Source organism: Apostichopus japonicus, chromosome 23 (assembly GCF_037975245.1).
Source record: "Apostichopus japonicus isolate 1M-3 chromosome 23, ASM3797524v1, whole genome shotgun sequence".
NCBI lineage: Eukaryota > Metazoa > Echinodermata > Holothuroidea > Aspidochirotida > Stichopodidae > Apostichopus > Apostichopus japonicus.
In genome coordinates, this window is record NC_092583.1 from 2,096,010 (window position 1) to 2,119,065 (window position 23,056).

Below are 23,056 nucleotides of genomic sequence, written 5' to 3' on the forward strand. Positions count from 1 at the left end.
AGTCAATGTTAAAGGTGTACATTACTCTTGACATGTAAAACTAATAATTGTATGACGTCATCAGAAGGGTGCTTATTCTTAGTATTACTCTCCTTACTCGTATACACCAATGTCTCTAGACGTTATAAGCCTTTGTATAGCTTTTGAGAGTGAAAACTTTGTTTGGAGGATTTTCAAGTGGGTATACTTAGAATTGGAGATATATAAAAAATAACTCCCCCCCCCCCAACAGAATCCCCTCTATGTTGACAGCCTGTTAGAGAGAACAACTATATAGCCAAGGTTCCTTATGGCTACAGAGGAAGTTACTGTATTATCAAGCTTCTGGTTGCAGATAGCGATCAAGGCTGTTATGCATTGAGGCGCTATATGGCGACGGCTATACAGGTACGGTGACGAATTTTAGCTAGGGATATTAACCCCACGAATATATTTCAAGAGGTGTTAGCCTAAGCCAACGCCACTCACTGGAAATCTCGCAAGGACCTATAACCGTGTTTGTTGAATTTCAATGCTTCTAATCTGCGGTACGTGGTTATATGGAGGCACTGGTTAAAGCTGTAGCAATCGTATGCACCGGTTAAACGATGTGAAGAGTACTAGTTAAAAGCTGTACTAAATGCTAGTACTGCTTAAAGCTATAGTACTAAATGCAGGCACTGATTACTCTATGGGAGTACTGGTTAAAGATACTAACTGGAGGTAATGGTTAATTTATGGGAGTGCTACTTTAAGCTGTACTTAGTGCAGGCACTAGTTGAAGATACTAACTGAATGTACTGGTTAATTTATGGGAGTACTGGTTAAAGAAATAGCAACTGGATGCACTGTTAATGCTGTACAGAATACTGGTACTGGTTAATTTATGGGAGTACTACTACTGGTTAAAGAAATACTAAGCGGTTGTACTGGTAAATGCTGTACAGAATACAGGTACTGGTTAATTTATGGGAGTACTGGTTAAAGAAATACCAACCGGATGTACTGGTTAATGCTGCACAGAATACAGGTACTGGTTAATTTATGGGAGTACTACTACTGGTTAAAGAAATGCTAACCGGTTGTACTGGTAAATGCTGTACCGAAAACAGGTACTGGTTATGGGAGTACTACTACTGGTTAAAAGAAATACTAACCGGATGTACTGGTAAATGCTGTACAGAATACAGGTACTGGTTAATTTATGGGAGTACTACTACTGGTTAAAGAAATACTAATCGGATGTACTGATTAATGCTGTACAGAATACAGGTACTGGTTAATTTATGGGAGTACTACTACTGGTTAAATAAATACTAACCGGATGTACTGATTAATGCTGTACAGAAGAAAGGCACTGGTTAATTTATAGGAGTACTTCTACCGGTTAAAGAAATACTAACCGGATGTACTGGTTAATGCTGTACAGAATACAGGTACTGGTTAATTTATGGTAGTACTACTACTGGTTAAAGAAATACTAAGCGGATGTACTGGTTAATGCTGTACAGAATACAGGTACTAGTTAATTTATGGGAGTACTACTACCGGTTAAAGAAATACTAACCGGATGTACTGGTTAATGCTGTACAGAATACAGGTACTAGTTAATTTATGGGAGTACTACTACCGGTTAAAGAAATACTAACCGGATGTACTGGTTAATGCTGTACAGAGTACAGGTACTGGTTAATTTATGGGAGTAATACTACTGGTTAAAGAAATACTAACCGGGTGTACTGGTAAATGCTGTACTAAATGCAGGTACTGGTTAATTTATGGGAGTACTACTACTGGTTAAAGAAATACTAGCCGGTTGTACTGGTTAATGCTGTACTAAATGCAGGTACTGGTTAATTTATGGGAGTACTACTACTGGTTAAAGAAATACTTACCGGATGTACTGGTTAATGCTGTACTAAATGCAGGTACTGGTTAATTTATGGGAGTACTACTACTGGTTAAAGAAATACTTACCGGATGTACTGGTTAATGCTGTACAGAATACAGGTACTGGTTAATTTATGGGAGTACTACTACTGGTTAAAGAAATACTAACCGGTTGTACTGGTAAATGCTGTACAGAATACAGGTACTGGTTAATTTATGGGAGTACTACTACTAGTTAAAGAAATACTAACCGGATGTACTGGTTAATGCTGTACAGAATACAGGTACTGGTTAATTTATGGGAGTACTACTACTGGTTAAAAGAAATACTAACCGGTTGTACTGGTTAATGCTGTACAGAATACAGGTACTGGTTAATTTATGGGAGTACTACTACTGGTTAAAGAAATACTAACCGGATGTACTGGTTAATGCTGTACAGAATACAGGTACTGGTTAATTTATGGGAGTACTACTACTGGTTAAAGAAATACTAACCGGATCTACTGGTTAATGCTGTACAGAATACAGGTACTGGTTAATTTATGGTAGTACTACTACTGGTTAAAGAAATACTAACCGGTTGTACTGGTAAATGCTGTTCTAAATGCAGGTACTGGTTAATTTATGGGAGTACTACTACTGGTTAAAGAAATACTAACCGATTGTACTGGTTAATGCTGTACAGAATACAGGTACTGGTTAATTTATGGGAGTACTACTACTGGTTAAAGAAATACTAACCGGGTGTACTGGTTAATGCTGTAGAGAATACAGGTACTGGTTAATTTATGGGAGTACTACTACTGGTTTTAAAAAAATACTAACCGGTTGTACTGGTTAATGCTGTACGGAATACAGATACTGGTTAATTTATGGGAGTACTACTACTGGTTAAAGAAATACTAAGCGATTGTACTGGTTAATGCTGTACGGAATACAGGTACTGGTTAATTTATGGGAGTACTACTACTGGTTAAAGAAATACTAAGCGATTGTACTGGTTAATGCTGTACGGAATACAGGTACTGGTTAATTTATGGGAGTACTACTACTGGTTAAAGAAATACTAACCGGTTGTACTGGTAAATGCTGTACAGAATACAGGTACTGGTTAATTTATGGGAGTACTACTACTGGTTAAAGAAATACTAACCGGGTGTACTGGTTAATGCTGTAGAGAATACAGGTACTGGTTAATTTATGGGAGTACTACTACTGGTTTTAAAAAAATACTAACCGGTTGTACTGGTTAATGCTGTACGGAATACAGATACTGGTTAATTTATGGGAGTACTACTACTGGTTAAAGAAATACTAGCCGGTTTTACTGGTTAATGCTGTACTAAATGCAGGTACTGGTTAAAGATACTAACTGGAGGTAATGGTTAATTTATGGGAGTGCTGCTTTAAGCTGTCCTAAGTGCAGGCACTGGTTAAAGCGCTACTGATTAGGGTATACTGATAAAGGATCATACTGACTGGATGTGCTGGTAAGAGCTATACTAATTGGAAGTAGTGTTTAACGCAACACTAACCGGATGTATAGCCCACTAGTCAAGCATACTGGCTATTTAGCATCCCTCAAAGCTAGCGAAAATACGTTGGCTATAAGCTCAAGTTCTGGCTAGAAGGTCAAAGGTCATAATTGAAGTTTTTAATGTTTAGGTTAAACGACCAAATATTACATGGTTAAAGCCAGAATAACGGAACACGGTAGTAGCTAGAGGATTTATAGATAGACAAATATCCTATAGTCGACATACTACTCATGGTTACTGACCAGAATGAAATCATCGGTGGAACAAAAAAATACCTCCACTCCATTCTCCCCTTCTCACCACCTCCCGCTTTTTGAAGGAAATTCATTTCATTTGAGAGATATCCTGGGCTTAAAGTCATGGCAGGAATTTTTTATTTGTGATGCAGCAGTCTATATGCATAATACTCAAAGCTAAAACTTGGGTGATTGAAACAACGATTTCCAAGTTATATTCTTCAAGGGAGACATATTTACACCAGTATTTCTTGTTAATCGTAGTTTACATATTTGTAGATTAGTTTGCAAGATATGATGACATAATGACGAAGGTATATAGTCACTTCACATGAAGATGACTTGAAAACAGACGGAAACAAACGGACTGTAGTTATTGTGTACAGTATAAATGATCTGTGCATGGGTGTATAGTGTTACGTACGGATTGCCCACCGAAGCGTGAAATGAACAGACACTCGAAATGAGATGCCAGATTTAATGAACTTAATTAAAGATCATTTCGATTTAAGCTCACACACACACACACACAGAGATTCACACATGAGACGAAAGGGATAGTCAGTCATTATGTCGTTTGCTTGTACCTAAGTGAAAGGTAATTTCCACCTCGAAATTTACTGACGTCAATTTTATTTTGAGTGTTAAGTAAAGACTGTGCATAACCATGGTCTGTTTTTTACCTCCATGGATATAACATCGCCAACCCGCGAGTGAGCTGTGGCAATCTGTAAAGTCCTATCGTAGCCCGGGGCTTATTAACCAACCAACACTACTATGCAGATGTTCTTACTGGTGTTTTGATAATTATTTATGCACTCAAGTGGTTTATTTACCTCAGAAAACTTTATCGTATGCATAAAAAGCGGCTTGCCTATGAACAGTGTAGGGTACGTAAAAAATGGCTGGTTTTCTTTTCAAAACGTGTTGTTGTTTTTATTGTCGCATACAAGATTGCAGACTAAAACTCCCTTTACACAAGTGGTCTATATTTCTCGCTTTGTACTTCATGTATATGGGGAGGGGGTGGGCAGGGGGATTGGGAGGGGGAGGGGGCTTGTCTGTCGTGTGTTTAAAGGTATCATTAATGTAAGTTTACCGAGGAGAACAATTTTGTTAAGAGGCGGCGGGAACATCGTTTATAGTACGTTGTTGAATTTGCAGTTTATTGATGTTATGACCATGAATAAAAGTATCTACTATCCTTCTTGTAGAATGCTAGCCATTTTGTTGCAAATTTGTCGCCATTGAGACGTCACAGAATTTCGCAGAATTCTCTTGGGAATCATTATCGCCTGCCCCCTCAGAAGAAGGCGTAGTGAGCCAATTCGGAACAGTGGGCACATTTTGCAGTTGCAGTATAGTACGCTAGCGTTCAGTATTATCTTCAGAATTAGGCATCTACAAAAGGCACTAGGCAGTTTTGTAGAGAAAAATTATGGATGACTCGGTGTGGCGGCAGGGGGAGGGGGAGGGGAGGTAAGGAATAAGGGAAGGGAACTGGGAGAGGTACCTAATAAATCACGCCCATGAAGAGAAGTTGGAGTGGTTTCGCGACACGGGGTACATAAATATCAAAATTTCATTAAAATGCAACTATTTCGTTAAAAGATACGATGTTACGATACATAGTCATATATAGGTAGCTGAATGCATCGACAAAACCATGTTTCATGCACCGTTGTTAATTAAGATATACCGTAAACATAGTGATAACTTGCATCTCTGACATCGTTGTATATATGGTACCGTTTATATCACGGTATCGTATACCGTACATCGTTGTAAGATACCGTACAAGTACGATAAGCGATATCGTAACATCTATGATCGGGTGGCGTAGGCCTATGTATATAAAGCACAGTAAACACCGTTGGGTAATAACATTATACAAACATTCGATAGCAAGAAACACACAATCGATAAACTGCGAAAACGAGCAAACTACAGATAAACAATATGGCTACCATTGTATGAGACTCGAACAGTTCATCGTTGGGTGCTATAAGTTCCCGCTACAACAATAATATAAGGCTTTTCCAAACTTCACTATTCAAGTTTAAAGTTTTTATATATACATATTTATAAACATAAACATATGTAACCCATCAGCCACTGTTAACCGTAGTCCTCGACTTTAAAACATACGCACCTTTGATATTCTAGTCCATGCATACAGTAAGCTTTCTACGGTACGGAGTAGTCATGGTTTACCCTAAGTTTACGTACATGCGCCATTGATTTCTAGCTTCATGTACGTTCGTCATAGCGTTATTCGTTCAGTTCCTCTTCAAGGAAGTGAACGATCCACGAACCAGGAATGCAAAGCTCAAAACGACCTTTTTTATACATCCCTCTACCTGCGGCCATTTATCAACACGTGTTGGCCTCCTGATTTTCTTGGAACGGAGAACTGGGATTTGAAACGGTCAAGTCCCTGACGTATAGAGAGGTGCATGAAAAGCAAAAAAAAAAAGGAAATGCGCATGTTTGAAAGCTTCGGGGAAACTCTGACTAGGTAACCATAACAACGCTCTACATTGGGATACATTATGTTATTATGGCGACACAGAGGCAAGGGCAGAATTCTGCAACCAACTGGAATTTTGGGATTATCGAGCAGGCGATGTTGTTTCTCATTCCTTTTGTTTTATGGGTCGTCATCTGTAAAGCATTGCGGCCATTTTTAGTCAATTGAACAAATTTTGAGTCATTAATACAATAGGAGCAAACAAAGTTCAAACTGCGGTATTTTTCGGCTTGTGTGTGTAATTGGACTTATTTAGCAAGGTGTTAAAAAAAAGTTGATCACTTTGATTGTTAAAACGAGTACCAACTAATGTCTCAAAGTATGAAGTTCAACCCTGTCGCTAAAAGTGTTGAATTGTGAACTCTTGGATGTTCGAGTGAAATGCATAGCAGCTATCAACGTTCATCCCATATATATAAGAACGGAATTTGGATGTTTACAACCCGAAAAGTTGAACCGATGTAAAGTCGGCAAATCACACCCTAAAATCACTGAGCGTCTTCATCACTTCGGTCTTTCTGCATTGAAATAGCAGCCTATCGTATTTGGTAGCGAGGGTCATACAAACCCGGTTAAACATTTACAGATTGGATCAAACTTGAGACAGTATGTATGTATGTATGTATGTATGTATTTTAGAACCCCCCTGCAATCAGGAACTCGCGAAGAAGCCTCACTGGCTTATCAAAGCCGCAAGCTGACCGAAGTCAGTCTCTTAGATTCATATTTAACGTCCATGATTATGAATTGTCAACAATTCTGTAACTGGACGACATACATTAATCTGGGAGTGACTCGAACCAGGGACCTTATGATTGAAAGGCACCGGCGTTAACCACTGAGCTAACACTCCTTAAAGGAGAGGTGGATGTAACAGAGGGTTGTATTACAGGTGGCTGGAACAGGGGGTTGGGTGGATCAGGGGGAGGGGTGGAGGGAGAGGAAGGCTAATGGGAAGCAAAATGAGAGGATAGCCGGTTGGGATGTCCTTAGAGATTTCCTCCAACAATCTACTATCCAGCACACAAAGATAGCAAGGAAATTAACGTTTGTCCTGATTAATAATCAGGATTAATGAAGTTTTCACATACAACACCTTACATATGTGTCACGTGATTGATTACGATCTTACAATCAATTAAGTACGTATACTTTTCGATGCTGTTAAAAAATTCTTTCAATTCTTTTCGTTTGTTTTTCAGGGGTGTGGTAACCATCGACGTTGCTTTGCGGTCCATTGACGTCAACCAATGTGATGGCGGTACAGGCATCTTTGCCGGCAGTAACAAATGTAACAATTCGACATTTGTAAGTTTGACCTTATCGGACTTTCTTCATTCTCTGATTGTATTTAGATATCCCCTTTTTTTAAATATCAGCAAGTGATGTATCAAGTTAATATATTATATGAAGTTGAATTGAACTTTAAGCAAGGGATCATCAATACTAACAGAAACAGCCCACTATTCTATTATCATACAGTCCCATTTCGACTTTAATAGACGCAGACGATAAGTATGTATACAATAGAATCGGCTACCAGCCGTTTCTCTAAGATGTTTCTGAATATATTTCTCATTATCTCCCGTCACCTTTTCTCTTATTTCGTATAAGTAATCAAGTATTTAAAGTAGTTCCCCCCCCCCCCCCCGAAGACAAATAAATTCACCTCATCTGGATTATTTTGCCGTAAATATATGCCAATGAGGCTGTAATAACAAAAGGTAACTCATCGATACAGACTGTAAGAAAACACACACACAAAAATAATAAAACACCGCCTGGCGATGATCAAAACTGATCACGTGAGCTCGACCTAGAAACTGACAATTCTTAACGATCGAATTTTCGTATCTTGTGACAAAGTTAATGTAATTTCGGGGGTTTTACTCCTGCAGTGTGATTTCACCCCTGGGAAGGGCTTCGTTGTCGGCGCATATTCTTGTAAATGCCGTGAGGGGTATTACCTGTCCAACGAAACAGACGACAGAGTGAAAAAGGCGGGATTTGATGGCGAAGAAGTAGAACGACAGTATCGGAAGCACATCAGCGGTGTAGCAAACGATTACCATGATTTGTCCTGTCTACCGTGTGCAGAAGGATGCGAGAACTGTATCGATAACTCACCTTGCCTGATAGAGGGCGACATGCTTCTACGTACAGTAATCTTGGGTATTCAGTCGTTTTGTATGGTGTTGACAATATTGCTAATTGGAATGGTCTTAAAATACCGAACGCTGAAGGTAAATAGTTCATTTAATTGTCTCCCTTGTGTTTGTTAGTATTGTCTTTATTGTTATTGTTGCTGTTGTTGTTTTCTTGTGTTATTGTTTTTCTAATTATATCATAGAACAAATTGTGATTAAATTGTTGATATATTTCCATTAATTAACACTGCTTCACTGGGTTTCTTTGAAAATAGGTGGGGTTTAAAAATGTTGGTTATCAAAATGGTCAGGTTTGTTATATATCATTTGGTTTGAAAGCCGATTGGTTTTCTTTCACAATGATAAAACAAAAGAAAAATGTAAAAATCAAATGCCTAAGAAAAAATTGAACGATTTTACCTTTTGCTTATTCTATGACATAATATGCAACAGTCAAAGTGGCAGCCCACCGACATAGCCTTTAATAGCAAATCGAATATAAGACCTTTGATGAGGTATATGAAGCGAAAAATTTATCATTTTGATTGCAAGTCACTCCTATATAAATACAAAGGAATCCAATTCAATGGTGAAGCACTGCCGTGGATTGCATCCCTCAGTTGAGAACATGAGGAGCAGCAACACCCCCATCCCCCACCCACCTCAACCCGTCTATGAAGCGGCACGGAATCCGTTTCGCGAAATACGACCCGCAAATCAAAAACGTGGTATACGGATTCTCGATGCCTTAAAGGTAGTCAGTATAGGTCCCAAATTATAGCAAGTTATAAATTGATAGAAGTTTTCAAAAAGTACTTTTCCTCGAGGTCTTTACTCTCCAAATTGTTCTCAGACATTTTTTAGGAAACACACAATATGAATGAATGTCCCAGTGATGAAAGTTTCCTCAAAGTTGGTAATAACTTAACAGTTTAGGAATGTTGACCAAAGGTGACCATATTTGAATATCTAGCATATTTGGGGGCAATACAGCATACATTTAAGCACGATCACCGTAACTACCTACACTGCACATTTCTCAATCATTGTATCACCTTGGCCCTTTTACACACAAAAAAAAAATGTTTTTGTATTTTTCTCCACTGTTTAATAATATTCTTCCCCTTTTCAGGTAATAGCATGCGATAGCCCATGGATGTTAATCGTAATACTTCTCGGAGCATTTTTACTCTATGCAGTCATCATTGCCGCATTTGTGACGCCATCAGTGACGTCATGCTTTATGAGACGGTGGCTTCGTGGGTGGGGCTTTGCGATCGCGTATGGAATGCTGGTTTTAAAAATTTACAGGTAATGACATACGGAAAAAAAAGTGGATTAATATTTGTCTTGAACCATTTTAAGAATGGCGTAATAAGCCACAAGTTATGTTGTCGAGAGGGACCGGATGGGGGGGGGGGGGGGCTGGGAGTGGTGTGGATGGGGGTGCGGCAATTTTTCGTCCATCGATGGGTTATAACTACAATGTAAAAGCAACTTTGCTTCAATTTGGTGGCCAAAATTGACCAATCCTTCTGAGTATTATAGTCAAATTAATTAAATAGGTTCGCAATATATAGAGAAAACTACCGGTAAGTCAAGAGTAGAGGGAGGGGGGGGGTCTACAGGTCTTGTGACGTTCAAACATTTCAATATTAAGAAAAATACAAACGTTGTTTCCTCCATTATACACGAGACCATTTCGGAAGTCTGATGTAATCATTTTCAACGCAAAAAGTTATTGAAGGCCCCATATAAGCTCCAAATGAGCTGCAAATCCAAAATCTTCTTCAAACAGGGATAGAGGGTGGGACACGGTGTCCCACTTTCAACCAAAGAAATATAGTAACCCTATATTCTAACCCTGAAGGTATTTGGGAGTTTCTTGTCTCTGAGCCTGCGTACTTTGATTTACATATTAGCGTATCTTTAGCTCCATGCTTTAAGCAAACAGACTTGTTGTAGCAGCCATCCATTTCTCCTATTTTCTATAAAGGCAGATAATCAAAGATTACTCCAGCATTATCTAAAGAAATTAAACCATTTCTCGATCATAAACAAACAGGAGTTGCTAAGAAACTCCATCTTCACATTTCTATTAATATTTGAACATTCCTTGCCAAATATGAAGTGCGTCTTACTTGAATAATTATTTTGACAACATTACCAAGCCTCAAGCGAAGAGAAGATTTAATACTACCCTTCGATTCTTCTTCCCCGTTGCTACAATTGTTTTCTAACAAAGAGAAAATCTGTTTTGGAGAACTTTAGCAATAGCCATTAGCTTTCCCCCTTTCCTTCATCTATCCATTTCCCTTACGACATTAAGACGAGCTGGTATTAAACTCAATCAAAGGAACAAATATAAGTGCTGCTCTGTCGACAAGGTTGTTTTAGCCTAGAGCGATATAAACATTTATATGGAAGACATTTTTTGTGAGTTGTTTCTATCCATGAATGTTTCAATATATGAACCTTATGGTGCATGGGCAAATATGAGTCAAGGTACTCTCATTGACACGAATGCGATATGTATATAGATGTTCGTGTGATAATTAATATGCAGCGAACTTATCAACAGGAGTTAATGGCCTAACATATTTCTGAAATAAACTGAAAAGAAACTTCGAGTTTGGGGGTTATAGCTAATGGAAGTGATACATTAGAATGAGAGTTAAGTCTCGCTTTATATAGTTCCAACTCAACAAACAGAAGCAACATTTACTGTTCAGTCCACAAGCAAGGAATTTACCGAAACGCCTGGATATGATTTGATGGGTTTTTTCTTTGTCTCCAGATTTGATGTCTAGGATAAACAAATTAAAGTTTGACCAAACACATAAATGTCTGTAAAGGATTAATCTGAGCAGATTGAGGGTTCGCTCTTACAACTTATAATATATAAGGTTAAGTGTTACATATATATATTAATATACGCACTGCAGTCTATGGTGAGTCTAGTGTAGGTGTAATATCGATTTCGTCCAATCAGAGCACAAGAAAACGACATGTAACACTGGTCGTCCAATGAGAGCACGAGAAACCCACATAAGTCAATTTAATTCGACATATATCTCTTTTTCATGACTTATGGCACACTAGGTGTCTATTTTCATCCAATCAGAGCACAAGAAACTAACATATGTCAAGTTAATTCGACATATGTAGATTTCAGGACTTATGGCACACTTGGCGTACCATAACAGCCATTGCTGCAGTCAGCTGGGAATATAACAAAATCAGTTGAAAATTCAACAAATGGATTTTTACCTCCCTCGTTCGTAGCATTATTTTGCTACGGTGCGATATTATAATGAACGTAAGAATTTGCCAGCTCTGAAGGGGAAAAAAATCCTATTTGTCTAAAAAGGAGGTCGATGCTTAGATACAAAATGGTGGTATATTTTACAAAATTTTGAAAACAATGTTGAATAATTTTCAACTGTTTAAATTGTACAGCACAAATATATGGTATACTCATATATTGTAAACTAGGATTTTGTTGTTGTAATATTGTCGACTTGGGGGAGGGGAGCTTATCTTCTTTTCGATTTTACTCTGAGATACAGTGCCCCCCCCCCTCCCTCAAGTTCCTCAACCATCATATGTCTTTAGTGACACTAAAACATAGCTAAGGAATATTAATCTACAACAATATAACTCTCTCTCTCATCTTTTTTTTCGGTTTCTCCAGAAAACTTGCGATATTTCAAACACGCTCGGCTACAAGGGTCCTCGTCCGAGACCGCGATGTTCTTAAATGGTTATTGTTAATTCTGACGGTGTTGTCTGGTTACTTGGTGGCTTGGACGGTCTTTTCTGTTCAAGCGATGCACAAGTGTGGGGAGAGTATCGTCGAATTGAAGAGTGCAGACGAGAGTGTAGATAATATGAGATTCTTCGTGTGCGGCTTTAAGTGGTGGGATTACGTGATCGATGCTAGTAAGTAAAATACTGAATTTATAATTCAAAATCCTCCAAAATATCTTTTTTAATTCTTCAATTATCATACTGTACTGATTGATACTGACGTGAGCCCCAAATATTGGGAGATGGGAAAAGTTCGTTCGCTTATATAGTTAAATTACAGCGAAAATGATACATTGTCCTTACATGGAACGCCATCGTGTGTGTATTTGATTCCTGCGGGTATGGAAATAATCCCACATTGCTCTCATATCAAATGATTACATGTTTCCCCCCATCCCATCCGCTGCATGTATACCGACAATTTTGTTACCGGTTCCAAACCGAAAACGATAAAATTTTAAGCCCTTGACTTTTTTCTAAGTCAGAGATCTTTTGATGGTAAAACACGAGTTTAGATTTGCACTCGGGCTGAGGACATGCCCCTTCTTCTTTACTGGGTAACACTTATGGAAATCGTCCACCTTTATCCCCCCCTCTCTTATCCCCTTTGAGGAAAGTCACTAATAAATATCATTTTCTTCAGAAACCTGCGTCCCCACACAAATAATTGATACGTGCCCACCCAGCGGGCTTAAAACTGCTTTTCAATATGCATTAAATCAGCTTTGAAAAGCCTTTTGGCGGGGCGTAGAAAGCTTTCCTGTTGACAACGTCTCCCCCACCATATGATAAAGATGCATGACCCTCAGTTAAACTGCATATTAATTACCATGTTCTCCTCCCCTTACCTCCCCCCCCCCCCAAGGCAAACACACTTTAAGAAGAAAAACCGCCCATCATAAGCAAGTGTGGTAAAATACGATGTTTCATAATCTGCTCCGAACTTTCTTTATTTCTCTGTAACGTCCCATTCATTTCTTCATTAAATTAACCTTTCTTTCTTCTCTCTTTTGTTTTCCCTTTTGTTTCAGTCGAGTTCCTATTTCTTTTATTTGCAATTTATCTGTGCTACTCAGTCCGGGCCGCTCCATCGGAGTTCCACGAAACCAGGTTTATAACAATAGCAGTTTACAATGAGATCATAATGACCTCAATATTTCATGTATTAAGGTAAGTCATTTACATATTCAGGTGTGAGAGAAGGTCGGAGTATAGGGGGAGGGGGGTTGAGGAAGGAGGAGGGGTTGAGGAAGGGGGTAGGTGGGTTGAGTAAGGGAGTATGGGGGTTGAGGAAGGGGAGGAGGGGAGAGAGGAGCGGGAGGAAGGGCATGTTCCCCTACAGTTCCTCGATCCGATGGTTCAGCGTCCTGTCGCATTATGGATGTCGACTAAATAACGAATATTTCGAGAAGGATATTCGAGATGAAACGTTACCTTAGACTGACGAAAGATGATCATATCCTATAAGCAACTTGGTGGAATTTGCATTCAGCTCCTACCGTGCTTAACCATTAGTACGAGATGACAACATCTGAAGTTGTTACATTTTGTAGTAACAGTGAACTTGAAGCAAACAGATATGATGTCATAGCCGAACAATGGTCATATTTGGTTTATGGTTTATATACTTCAAAATTTACATCCAATGTTCTACTGGCATGATGGGAATGCAGTAAACAATATTAACATATACAACAGTCATTTTTCGAAAATTGTTAATGTATATCTCTTTAGATGTATATCATTGCATAACTATATATTCAGTACAGATATCTATCCGATCCAAGGTCAATAAAATAAAAGGAAAACACTGAAGCAAAACAACAACTAATTTTATGACATCATATGTTTGCTTCAAGTTCACCTCTATGATATAAATAATACAAAGCTTTTAATAGTATATAAATATCTCGAAAACGCTATATAAAGATTTGTATGCAAATTTCACCTGGTTGCTGGGCAACACCTGCTCCTATTTTATCAGTCGAAAATACAGTTTTCCCTGGACCATCGTATATAGGTATAGTGTTGCTTGACTCCAGCATTTCAATATTTTGTAAAACCACATTCTATGAGAACTATATTCACACGTAGTTTGAATGCGGGATAATATATGTCAAGTATTTACATTAACTTATATACATGTTGTCAAATGACTGTGTACTATTTTAGAATTATATGACATTTCTGTGTTTCATATTTCTTCACTTACAAATGGTACAACATGTTAACCTTCAGAAACACAGAAAACATCACTAACTTTACACCCCACCCACTCCCCCCCCTCCCCCTCGGAGATCAATACGTCATCCGTTGGCCTTTTTATCATATACAACTGTAAGCGCTTTGTTCAATATATATATATTTTCAATTTTTTTCTCTATCTTTTTTTTTTGCCCCCCCCCCCCCAGTCACTTACTTTGGCAGACCACGCCTCCAGACTTGATGTTTATTATTTCATTTGTCCATTCACAACTAACAACCACGATCATGGTCGCTCTCATTTTTATTCCAAAGGTAAGTGAAAAAACTTTCTCCATCCCTTCTACTATACGACTCTGTAGTTTGCCCCTATTAATTGAAGAGACATCGTTTCGAACTTTTCGCGTGCCCTTCAAATATAAGCATAAGTAATTTACCCTTTCCATACATCTGTGAGGAACTTTTTCAGTTTTTTTTTTGTTGCTTAATCAATTATAGACAATGTATCATGGCTTCTTGACCATAAAAACAAAACATGGTGTTCTGGTGTTATCGCAAAGTATCGAGAATGTTGTAAGGCCTTCGTTACTCTGTATACACACTCGAAGTTCCCGTTTTAAGTAAGAATTCACTTTTTGAGAGTGCTCATGGAATAATCACTCTTTAGTAAAGCGAATTCCATTCTCTTCCAAGAGTGTAAAACAATTCAAATTTAGCTGAAATGTACGGTAAACTTATAGTCACACATATTAGAGTTCGCTTTGCGTGAAGCCATTCGTTACAGTATATATATGAGTAAAATGTACTTCTTATATATATATAGAGTTAATTTTAATCACTCTCAAAAACAGAATTCTCCCAGTTTGGAATCAAGGTGTATAGCGCATAATTAATATACTCTACCATATAATATAATATAATATATATTTTCAGATTTATCGAGACGTCTAAATCATTTTCACCCATTTTTGTAGTCCCTAGTTACACATTATTTTGGTCACTATTTCGAAGTATAGTTCTCGCCAATAATTTCTCAGCTTTTCAAAACTGAATGGATTTAATTTGCCAAATAAGTTTAATAACTGAAAACAACATATTTGGCATTTTGAACGCACAATATCAGTCATACGAGTTTTGACAAAATGTATAAAACCTTAAATTATTTTCCAAATTTGATATACCCTTGTACTTAACTAATTATTGCTACTTTTTTATTCTTTGGGAATGCATAGAGTAGGCGGACCATTTTGTATGTCTATACTACAGAGGAGTAAAGGTGACAATTGGATTCGGTTACGTTCCAAAAAATACAGTCGCCTTCCATGCATGATAAAAAATGTTATGATCAAATCAAATGTTAATAAGTCAAAAATTATATTAAAAAATATCATTCCTCGTAAGGTAGCAGTTCAAGTTATGGAATAATACAAAACCACTGACAAAGATGACAGAATAATGTAAACAAAAATCACAACACCTAGGAAACTATAGTACAAAAGACCGTTTGTGGCCATAATAGTGAAATATGAACGAAAAAAAGAGTAATATAATTCGATATTCTATAACATCAAACCTTAATAGTTTTGTTTTATATATTTACCATTCCTCCATTTATTAAACATAAAAACGAACAGCCCATAAAAAAAAAACTTAATTTGATTTTCAGTCGCGTAAACTACACCTATAGCAATAATGCAGACAAAATTAATATGTCTTTTGTGGACGATAAAAAGAAATTATGTTAATAAAAAAAAGCAAATTAAATTGAAACCTATTAGCATGTTTCGAACGTTGCCATACAAACATAATTTTTACTTCAACCAGCAAAAAATAAGAGCCTTTTATATTAAACGTTGTGCGAAAATTGGTAACAGCTTTCTGAATACTATACTGAAGGACAAACATACTGAAATAAACCTAATTTGTAAATACCGGAGAAAACTCACAATAAGGCAAATATAAAGCAATTTTACTTAATATATTATTCTTTTTCTTTTTTCCTTTTATTGTCGATCTCTATCTATCTATCTATCTATATTTGTTCCATAATATGGAATATTGCTGTGTTTGGTGAAACATTTCCACGAGCACTTTAATTCACCTTTTATCAGTTATTAGATTTAGTATTTTTTTTTTCCTGTGCGTCCTTGGAAAACATTTTAAGGGCTGGTCTTTTGACGCTATGGTTATTATCAGAAAAGCATTAAAACGAGCCATTTACAGTCCTAATCGATTTCCTTGTATAAATATATATATATATATAAATATATATATATATATATATATATATATATATATATATCAGGGTTCGCAGGTTTCTTCCGGGGGTGGAAAAAAACCGCGGACTAAACCGCGGTTTATTCCACTCGGAAGAAATAGGTTTCTTCCAGTTTCTTCCGGACAAAATGGAAGAAACTCATTTTTTGGGGAAAAACTGTTGATAAAGTTTCATAACAACCTGCAATGATTTCTAACTATGTAATAAATGGACAAGAAGCACTATAGTGTCATCTAGGTAGTCTATATCTAGGTTTGAAGCACATGACCTGCTTCCAGCATATACTGTACACAATATAGTACTAGGCCACTAGCATCGGACAATTCAGGGAACAACTATGGGCAAGCAATATTTTGCAGACCAAGATGGTCCTGATTATAGCCCAGTTCTTAGTTAAAAACTAGTTTCTGAGTGGAGGGGCAAGTGCTCTCTGGAAATTAGTGTAGGCCTACTACAATGCACACTCATTACTACGATTACATTGACCACTATGACCATATTTTGTGGAGATTGAACTCAAGACATGAGGGTTACAGATTTGACTGGAAGTTGTAGTGTGAAATGAGGGCTGGCTCGTGGCCAGCTGTGTTTAATTGTGGATGTTTGTTCTTTTTGCTGTTGGGATTACAAGTCCTCCTGTTAACTACAAGTTGTAATTTAGGGAGTTGCAGAAATTAAACTGTTGCCTAAATCTAACAGATATTGTTCGGCTATTTTCTTGGTGTTAATTGTATTAAATCCTCAGTGCATGGGCCAATCCAGGTTAATCATTCATACAGTATGGCCAGTTATGCAATTCTGGTTGATGGGGGGGGGGGGGGGGGGGATCGTGAGATGATAAGTAGTCCTTCAATGTTGTGATATAAAGCAAACATCTTTTGGTGTAGAAAACAACCCAAAATTATAATCAAAACAAATATATCATATTTTGATGGTTTCAATGGTATGCATTTCAGTCAGATGGTGGTAAACTATTTGTCTCTTTATCATGTATGTGGGTTGTGCTGCCTATATGCCAATTTTCACAGTTTCTTCCAGTTTCTTCCGGTTTCTTCCAGTTTCTTCCGGAAGAGAAGAAACAGGTTTCTTCCAGTTTCTTCCACGTCCCCGGAAGAAATAGGTTTCTTCCGGAAGAAACCGAACCCTGATATATATATATATATATATATATATATATATATATATATATATATATATATATATATATATATATATATATATATATATATATATATATATAACTGTATAGCTGTTACTTTGTTTCGTTGATTCTCGTAATGTAATTAGGACATGGTAAACGGGAGGGAGGGAAGGGAAGGGGGAGGGAAAGATAGTGGGAAATGGATGAATTTATTCCGATAGTTTCAGACAGCATCAGTCAAAATCAGAAATATACTGCTTTGTATGTCAGCCTATCGACAAAAAGTACATGAAAGATTTTATAGGCCTACAAGGCCGACAAGGGGGGATACAATTTCTTTTCTTTTCTTTTGTTATTTCAAATGAACTTTTATTTTTCTGTTTCTTTGTTAGCTGGTGATCATCCATAGAATTATGCACGATGCGGAATTCCGGGAGCGAGTCAACTCAAAAGTAACTTACGATAGTAGTGACAGTGGTGGTCCGGGGAAATGGAAAAATTCTACGTTTTTGAACAAAAACAGTAGCGCTCTGGTTACCACCGACACACAAAACCTAAGCCCGGATGAGATTAGGGTACGTAAAGGCAAATCTGATTTCTTTTCCTCATTTTCTCTCCCTCCCTTGTTTCTTTCTTCTTCCTTCTTTTTTTTCCCTTTCCTTTAATATCATCATAGGAAAGTGAAGCTTTTGAAGATACAGTGTCGTGATAACATTACAGAGCACCTATATACTGTGGTACAGTACATGTACTGCAGTATAATGTTAGATTTTTGTCCAGTCATAATAGGGTACATTCAATCAACCATATATCGAGTTATGTCCAAGACTATTGAGATGGGCTTCTCAACTAACAGCGTGTGATCATTTTCCTATCCATATAAGTGTTTCACTGTCTGCCATCGGGATATCCCTTTAATGGAATCCGATTATGTTATTTAACGACCATCTTATTATTTCCCCAAATTGAAGAGAGCCTAACCAACTGCCTTCTATGAGAATAATATTCTACTGGCATCTGTGAAATAACTAGTCAGTGTCCCTGAGTTTCCAATTATTTATATCGATGTGCGCACTATGTAAGCGTCCATATTGTTATTTTACATAAAGAGGGCGCTTCAAAAGTGACGTAGCCGACCCACATTCACAACAAACTGCTAAATTTTACAAAACAAAGGCTTACCTGTTCGTCTTGTTCGTCGCAGCAGTTTGATCTTCTTCCTTAAACCTCAAAAACTCCACGAACCTCTAAACAATCGTCGTGGTCGAATTCTGCTTGCTGGAAAGTCAGCCGTCAAAGTCGTCCGAACAATCCATAACAGCAAAATCTTGTCGCTGTCATCGTTGCAAATATGTGGCTTCATCAGTCGCGGAACTGATACTACTGGTGTAAGCAGTATATACCATGATAGGCACTGAAAGAAACGGGGTTCGTTCGGTGAACGTTACCTTTTGTTCCGTCTATTATTTTCTTTTGATAATTCTGGCTCCAAATGATACGATTCTGAGTCCATCGGCATCAATTTCTTTATTTCCAAAATAATCCGTAGAAATGAGAGGGTTTCGAACCTTAAAATTTGTGTTCGACCAACGCGGTGAGTAACTGAGATCACTGCTACGGTAACATGCAGTGGTAATAATAGGTCTTAACAGCAAAAGAACAATATATTCGTCGTCCAATCATTTAAATTGCAATATTTTGTCACATTCCTCTAATCTCCATGGACGATTATTTTTCGAAGTATTCAACCTTTTTAACACATTTTCAACTTACAATAAACATTTGATATTATTGTGTTGAGCATTTCCTATTTTCACAAGTGCAATATAATTTTGTTTCGGATTGGCAACATCTTTTTCTTGAAACAAATGTGGCTCGGTACGTCACTTTTCAAGCGCCCTCGTTATTGACACACTACACTGCGGATGCTTACATAGAACACTTACAATTTAAAAAAAAGAAGGCCCGGACAATACAGGGAAACGAGTTGGCACCGACAATTCAAGTAGGTGTCACAGAGGAGGGGGATGGGCGCAGTATCCGGGGAAGGAGAGGAGGAGAGAGGAGCATGTCGACTGTGACCCCGGTTTGGCTACCGACCTGTATACCGGGTATAGCAGTATAAAGTGATTTTAAAGTGACTTTCTTTCTTTCTTTCCTTCCTTCTAGGAGGAACTACGACGTCTTTACACTCAACTCGAGATTTACAAAACCAAATCACTACGAATCGACAATCCACATCTGCCTTCGAAGAAAAAAGGCGGCGTCTCAAAATGGCGGGCACCGAGGCGGTTTTCCCGGGGTCACAGTTTACGAACGCACAGTGGACATTCCGAGAGCGAAAGATCGTCTGAAGTAGCTAGAAGTAACGAAAGCTTAACAAAGGCGGTGGAAATGAACGATTATCGCAGTAACCACCGAGTCGACGGTTTCGATCACGCGATAACCGGTAATACGGTAACAGAGGGCGTTGTTACACCGAGCCAGAAATGGCCTTGAGATTATTTTATATGGGGAAAATTTCAAACTCGAAAAATGATGCTAAAAGTAAAAGAAAACTAATAACGCTAGAATTAAAACGTAGAAACAAGTAATGAAGGATTTCATTGAAAATTTGACAGACACTGGGATTCAGATCTCTACTGTATTATCAACCTTTTCTAAAGGAAAAAGTGGTAAATTTTGGAGAAAGAAGAAGTTGTTTCATCTTAAAGCCAACATATTTTAGCATATAACAACATCGCTAATACAAACGATCTACACCGCTGAATATACACGGCAAGGTTGTTTGTATCTACGTAGAATGCAACGCTGTGACGTCATATTGGAATTATTTTATTTTATTTTATTTTGTTTTATTTTGTAGCCTATTTCCATGATTATCATTTTCCAACAATATTTTGATGGTTGTCTTAATTATTAAATGATACTTTATTTTAAGAAATATCCCAGTTTATGTTTAAGCTTATATTAGTACATTTTAATATGGTCGCTAACTAGTCTGTATTTAAAGCAGGCAATAGAATTCATTACAATGGCATATCTAGTCACATTTCAAACAGTGGCGAAACCATCTTAACTTGCAAGGCTGTGCCCCGAATAAAATCAGCCCCTTCCCTACCCCTCTCTCCACTGACAGAGAGAATATTTCAAATACAAGTCTATAGTGTACAATACATACATGCGTGAAAGTACTGAATAACCTAAATAGTCGGAAATTCTTCAACACTGCTTCAAAAGTTGCTTAAAATGTTGCACCATTCTACATCTAAGCAACCTCCATGTGTCGAAGGGGAGGAGCCTACCCTTCCCCCATATACCCCTCCCCTCGGGGTCATAAGAACTTAGCAATCATTTACCTGCCACTCTCATAGTATTTTCTTTTTTTTCTCATTGGTACAGTTTGATTGTCGAATTTAGTACACCTGAATGTTTGATCTTAGTGTATTTATTTTATAAATATAACATATATGTGATATAGCGAACCTCTTCTCCTAAGACAAATTTAAGATTAGCATTTGGACAGATTTACCCTATTTTCATAATTGTATTCTATAAGTATAGTAGAATTTGTTGGAATGTTGTTTGCCAAATTTGAGTAGCAACAGTTTTAGTATGTATAGGGCTAATCGTTCATTAAATTTGCACATCTGCCGAAAGTCAGCATGCATGAGAAATGTACTGCAAGTGTCAATTTCTGTGTCAAGATGATGTCGAAATAGATATAATGAAAGAACCCGATAATAAATGATGAAGGGGAGCAAAAAGAAGAAAAAGAAAGTGACCTCATGACTATGGGGAGGAAGACCATCCAATACAAGTACTTTTGTCTATGTGCACCCTCTCTTAGCAACACTCGTCGAATGTATACGTCGATGTCAACACACAAAGTACAACGACCTTAACATAGAGATTAAGCCCTCAAAGGAGTGATCTAAATGACCTTAAGGGAAAAACCATCAAATGGAAGTATTTAATTCTACGTGCACCCTCTCTTAGCAACGACCTTTAAAAGTTCGGAATTGGAGTTGGCCTAAAGCGGAAATTTAAAAACATAACTATTCTAGGAAACTAGAGAGCTGAGTTTATAAGAATACCTTCTAGTGCTGTTAAATAACATACTTGCTTGACATTCGTGGAAACCATCCATCCATGTATCGGAACCGTCTGATCACCAGAGTGTATAAAGCTATATATCCAATCATGCCCGATATGTAATGACAATTTGTTCATATTCAGGTCTATTTTTCTTTTCCTTTTCTTTTTGCCTTTTATTCTTTGTATTCAAATATCATCAAGTTATGATGATAAAATATGAAATATCACCTTGTCCATTTCTTCTCATTATTTTCATGTAAGGGAGACAACGGGAGAAAGCAAAAAAAAAGAAACTTTTGCAGTTGTTGGTATTTAGCATCAAGCAATAATTCTATGCAACATGAATCCTTTCAACCGTGTACATGTTTCTAATTTTGTCTAAAGTTTCCCATGATTTCCTTATGTACATGCATAGTGTGTTGACTTGTGTATATACTGATTGGGATGTTTTCGTGGTGTACTTTCTATAACGTTGCACATTGGTATGACTCATCAACGTTTTTTTTTTTCGTTTTTTTTTTCTTGCTGATGAGAACCGACTGAAATCAGTATTATTTCATTCTTGTAGTAATCATCACCCATATTAGGCATTGAATAAAGAATGTGACGTCATCATCATCACTATCATTGTCATCTTCATCGGCATCATCATCATCACATGTTCACAGTAAAGAAAATAAAGCACTACAAACATTTACACTGGACTATATAGATTTCTTTCCTTGCAATGTGTTGTCAGCAGCGGGTCCGGAATGGGAAGGGTGTGTATACCCCAGCCCCTCCCGCACCCCCCCCCCCCTACATTTTGACCTCACAAAAAAAATGAAAAACCGAATGATTATCACTACCTTGCGTTAGACATAATAACAGTCATAATTTATAATTTAGTCTAAATATGACTCGAAATGCACCATTCACTTCTAAAAATTGAAGTTTGACCTGCAGGAGGATGTTACCTACATCCCCTGCATAGGAGTCGGCTAAAAATGATTCTGGCCACACCTGCTCCTTTATAAGAAAAATCCTGGGCCATCCACTGATTGTTTCAAAAATGTTTGATAAAATAGTCACGTAAGCTGTTGCCATGTTCGCAAAACTAAAAATTAACACAAGTTATAACGTGTCATTTAAAAATTGTAATTTATATAGCCGTGACATGTATATATACTGAGACCAGTATCAGGTGACATAAATTATACATTTT

General features: G+C 37.4%; 1 protein-coding gene across 1 annotated transcript in view; it reads left to right on the forward strand.

Annotated features, from left to right (window-relative positions):
• Positions 1 to 22,549, forward strand: part of LOC139964561 (metabotropic glycine receptor-like) — a 65,138-nt gene extending 42,589 nt beyond the window's left edge. The window contains exons 2-9 of the mRNA XM_071966238.1: positions 7,379 to 7,484; positions 8,075 to 8,419; positions 9,456 to 9,634; positions 12,018 to 12,265; positions 13,165 to 13,303; positions 14,545 to 14,650; positions 18,147 to 18,329; positions 19,924 to 22,549. Of these exons, the coding sequence (XP_071822339.1) occupies positions 7,379 to 7,484; positions 8,075 to 8,419; positions 9,456 to 9,634; positions 12,018 to 12,265; positions 13,165 to 13,303; positions 14,545 to 14,650; positions 18,147 to 18,329; positions 19,924 to 20,253 (1,636 nt within the window). The 3' untranslated portion in view covers positions 20,254 to 22,549. The remainder of the gene's footprint in view (positions 1 to 7,378; positions 7,485 to 8,074; positions 8,420 to 9,455; positions 9,635 to 12,017; positions 12,266 to 13,164; positions 13,304 to 14,544; positions 14,651 to 18,146; positions 18,330 to 19,923) is intronic.
• The last annotated feature ends 507 nt before the right edge of the window (positions 22,550 to 23,056 follow it).